Genomic DNA, 4,943 nt, shown 5'->3' with positions numbered 1-4,943 from the left:
ACCTCCCTGCTCAAGCTGCTGCTCCCACGACCCGACTTCAGAACAAGAGGAAGATGATGGATGGATGTTGCTTTTTTAGCATTTTGCCATGTTGGGTTAAAAAAAAAACGTTCAATACAAAAACAACTGGACTTTATTTGTAAGAGAAGACGTTTTGCTCCTGATCCGAGGAGCTTTCTCAATTCAAAGAGCAGAGAGGGAGGGGTTCAGGTCACTGCTCTTTGAATTGAGAAAGCTCCTCGGATCAGGAGCGAAACGTCTTCTCTTACAAATAAAGTCCAGTTGTTTTTGTTTTGAACGTTTTTTGAATTCATCATGTCCTGGATGACTGAGAATCTTCACCAGCCTTTTACCATTTTTCACTAACCTTTTGCTACTTTAGCTTTTAGTGAACACTTTGTATCAGCATTTTGCTTCTTTAAGCGTTTAGCTAGTGTCCTGCTTCTTTTAGTTTTAAATTTTTAGCTGAGTCATTCAGCTCTGAGTGCATTTATGACGAAATTACTGTGTTCCAGCAGCAGTAACTTGTCGTTCAAAGTGTTTTCAGCAGAAGTAGCGCAGCACCAAGGTTTTATTTGGTCTCTGTAGTAGAATAGTTTAATCTGGTGCATGATTTGATTTTATTTCTTCCTTCATTAACACTCCCTCACAGTTCAGCTGCTTGTTCCAGCTGCTGTTTTTGTGTTTGTGGACAGTAGCCATTTAGTAGCCAAATTATGGCACATAATTGTCCTGAGCTTATGGGACGTAGTGCTGGGCATGCTGGCTCTGCCGTGACGCTCGCTGGAACAAAGCCTCTGTTAACGACATTACTTTCACCTGTGCTACCTCCTTCTGTATTTTGCTTCTGCTTTATTTCCCAGTCGCACTGATCGCAGCTCCTCTGCTCTCCGTCTCGTTCTCCAGACTTCGGTGTTCGGCTCCCGGACGGCGGGCAGGCCTTTCCGGTATGTCGCCGGGGACGACGGGGCGAGGTACACTCTCAGCAAAGCGGAGTTCATGGAGAAGGTGCAGCAGAGCAACGAGGTGTGTCAGCGAGGCGACTTTCAGGAGGCCGTCCGCTTGTACAGCGAGGCGCTGCGAGCCGACCCGCAGAACTGCATCCTGTACAGCAACCGCTCAGCAGCCTTCCTCAAACTGGGCCGGCACCAGGCTGCTCTGGAGGATGCTGGGAAGGCTTGTGAGCTCAATCCCAAGTGGCCAAAGGTAAGAGCGCGTTCAGGGGATCACTGGGAGTCCAACAACGGCACAGCGAATGCAACTACAGTTTTACTGCTAAGAATTACCAGTACTAACTGAACTACGTGATGTTCATACACTATAAAAATTAACTTTTAGGACAGTTTGTGACAAGGTGTCACCACAGTTCCATCAATGCTTGTACACTACAAGTACAAGTAACTCCCTTTTTTTTCCTAGCATAAAAATCTGAAAATGTATGTTTGTCTTAAAAGAGTTTCAAATTGCAGTCACGCTCCCTGTCCTCCGCTGCGTTCCGGTGGCGGCTGATCAATACGAACTTTTCTCAGCTCTTGTCTTTGATCTTGTCTCGGCCCACGAGCGCTAACCTGTGATAGATTTCACATTACTCACCCGCAGAGAGGTACTGCAAGACCCATCCCTCGCGGTGATGGAAATGCATTGATTTCGCAATTTAGCACGGAAGGATACTTTTGTCTTTCAAGTGAGAGATTGATGATAATGTGGTGGAGTGCTATTGATGATAATTTGTCGCTACCAATGATGCATCGGTGGCCACCTCTTCTTTGATCTGCACTTATGCATCTTCCCACGCTCAGGTAGGTTTCCCCGTCTGTGGACTAAACCGTGGCCCGTTGGGTTATATAATGCTGCGCTTTTGCTGAAATATCTCAGAGGCAAGAAAAAAAATCTGATATTTTATCTACAAGATGCCACATCTGTATGCTGCTCCCCCATTTAAGTGAGATTTCACCTCTCTTTGGAAGAGAAACTAAACTGTAATTGAAAATCACTGCCAAAATCATTCTCCTCCCTTTTATATGCTATGGGAGTACAATGAGCTCTTTGTGGTGTGGCTGGGGGATGGTTGGCCTAATCCAGGTCGTGCAGCGCCGCTGATTCTTGGATTTACTTCCTGACAGCTTCAACTCTCAGCCTCAGGTTCAGATTATCCGACTTGGTGCGTGGTGTAGCTCGACCCGTGTTTTTTTACTTTGCAACATGTGGCAAAAGGATTAGCATGACTGTGGTATGAACTTTTTTTTTTGGTATATTTGAAATGAGGTTTCTTACATTAACACTAGGGGTCATTATTGTCCAAGAGAAGCTTTCAGTGTGAGCAATGCAAAGCACTCAACTTAATATATTTTTAATTTAGAAGAACCAAAAAAAGGACATTATCGTTTATGATTTTAGCTCTGCGTCATCATTTGATTAAAAAAAGCCAAACAAGCACATATTTTTTATCTATTTGTGTACACCTACTTTGCATAATTAGTATTAATTCTACGTTTTTATCTCATTGACGTTGGATAAGCACCGCCTCAAAGAATGGATTAGTGGTGCTCGTCTGGCTTTGGCTTCGTCGGTAGAGAAGCTCGGCGTTGTGCGGTCCATCTGCCGTGCCTCCATGTTTGATGAAGGAGCGGGGATTAAATCACAGGAGTGTGCTGGCATTCAAGCTACTGCGAGTACATAATATCATCAATCATACCTTCCTATGACTGCACTTCTGCACCGGCCCATCAACCAGTGACAGGCGTGGTGTTGCCGCCCCGAGCCCCAGTGAGCTGCCCACCCTCCTGAAGCCGGCAGCCCGCCCATAAAGGAACTCCCTGTCTAATCTGTCAGCTCTTTGCGCTTTAACTGCCAGAAAACACATTCGGAGAGACGAAAGAAAATGTGTGGTTAAATGACCCAAGGCTCTCTGCGCCTCTTTTTCTTACTGAATAATAAAAAAAAAGCTTAAATGTGAACAAAATGGAGTGCTGTGTTGTAGACAAGGGGCTGCGTACGTCTGTCTCTGTTGGAAGATGGAAACCGAACCTGCGGTGTATAACTAAGCCGCTCTTCCTGTGCGTTGTTAATTTTGATGTACAAATGGAAAGCTGCTGTTGTAGGCTCTCTTTGATAGGCACGAAGTCCGCGCCGTTAATCTATGATGGAAAACATGTGAGCATCAGTTTATTATTGCAGTGGTTTGTGTTTCTTTGGTTTGCCTCGAGTGCCTTTTAAGAGCCAGATGAGTGAGTGACTGGAGAGGACAGGACTCTTTGTTGGACTGAACCCCGGTGTGCTGTGCTCCTCCATCTGGTCCCTCCCTCTCAGCGCCGTCGTTCCAGTGACATGTTAAACAAACACTTCTCTCTGCTATCACTCTCATTCTGCTGCTCTGACAGGAGAGTTTCCAGGGAACCGGCTCTGCGGTGTCGTGGGGGGATACGGCACCATCATTTGCATAGCTTCTGATTATGGGTTATGATGATACTTATCAGGGGTTTTCTGTCTCCCTAAATCTCGTTGCCAAATTTACAGATGAAGCCCGTTAATATTGACGGGTAAACACCATCAGGCCTCGGCTTTCTGAAGCGGTTTTAACACGTTTTCTCATTGTAAGCCATTATCTGGATCAATTTCGTCTGTTTCGCCGACATAAAATATCCATTTACGTCCCAGCGGATGGAGCCTGGGTTTAACTGAGACGATGAGTGTTTGCACTGGAAAAGGTCACGGCGTGTGGAGTGCTGAAAAGAGGACTTTAATTACAGCAGCACCATGTTCAGTAATTGTGTGTGGAGTGGATGCTGACACCCCGATGGTCAAAGCTTTGTTGTTTTTTATTTTTTTGCACTGCTGGGTGATGACACTGGGGTTTGTTGTTATTGTATACCAAGTAACGATTCTGCGTACGTGTTTGATCTGGAGGCCTTTGCCTCTGTGAGCGGCGCTCGGGTGTATATCTCCCTGTTGGAATGACAGTCCGTTGAACCAGCTCCCACCTCAGAGTGTGTAAAGATGTTTTTTTTCTCGAGCTTCATCTCAAATACCTTAAAAAGATACATGCACAAAATTGTGTATTGCAGATCGAGTCTTGAATCAAATTGCTTTTGAAAAGTCTATCTATAAAATGATTAAAAGCTAAAACAAATAAGCACCAAGCCTAGCATCCATTAAAGGAATGAATAACTCAAACCAGCTTTCATGCCAGAGTTTAGGACCAAGATATGTTGAAATGTTGAATACATTAATTCATACCGTATAAGTCGCATTTATTATGCGTCACCGCTGACCTGTCGCGTTTATTATGCATTTATTTAATTGTCAAAACAGCTTCATTTCACCTGGGCGGCACAGCTCCATCCATCCATCCATCCATCCATCCATCCATCCATCCATCAATCGCAGCCTGAGCCGCTAGCTCTCCAGCGTTCCTCCACCTGCACCAGCTGAGTGATGCGAGCGCGCACGGGAGGACTCGCTGTTGCAGTTCTTAAACATTTAATAAGATTAACACTTAAAAACAATTATTTCTTTGCTCAACATTATAGCAAAGGTGTGTCTCAGTGTAATTTTTCCTTAATAAATGTAACATAACTGGTTTGTTCCACTTTGGAGTAAGCTGTTCGGGGGAGAATCTGTATTTTGTTTGTCCAGAGGACCAGATTGAACTTTTTTGGATTTTTCTACCTGGATTATTGAGCATGCATCAGGATATTTTGTTTGTGTTTCCTTGACTGATGAAGCCTTCTGGATGGAAGGTGAAACGTTTCAGCACAAAAAAAAAAAGAAACTGTCCAGATGACCTGACTGAAAATTGTTGGATCGTATACCTGGATTATTGAGCATGGACTTTGTTGGCTTAATAAATGCACTTTAATGGTCAAAACAGCTTCATTTTTCCTGGGCGGAGCAGCGCCATCCATCCATCCATCCATCCATCCATCCATCCATCCATCCATCCA

At 44.5% G+C, this 4,943-nt stretch overlaps 1 protein-coding gene across 1 annotated transcript in view; it reads left to right on the top strand.

Annotated features, from left to right (window-relative positions):
• LOC119413623 (tetratricopeptide repeat protein 28) overlaps window positions 1-4,943 on the top strand; it is a 98,844-nt gene that overhangs the window by 3,737 nt on the left and 90,164 nt on the right. The window contains exon 2 of the mRNA XM_037680681.1: window positions 907-1,206. Coding sequence (XP_037536609.1) covers window positions 907-1,206 — 300 coding nt within the window. The remainder of the gene's footprint in view (window positions 1-906; window positions 1,207-4,943) is intronic.

The sequence above is a fragment of the Nematolebias whitei genome, chromosome 8 (assembly GCF_014905685.2).
Source record: "Nematolebias whitei isolate Nwh7 chromosome 8, NemWhi1, whole genome shotgun sequence".
Classification (NCBI taxonomy): domain Eukaryota; kingdom Metazoa; phylum Chordata; class Actinopteri; order Cyprinodontiformes; family Rivulidae; genus Nematolebias; species Nematolebias whitei.
This window is presented reverse-complemented; position numbering and strand designations above follow the sequence as displayed.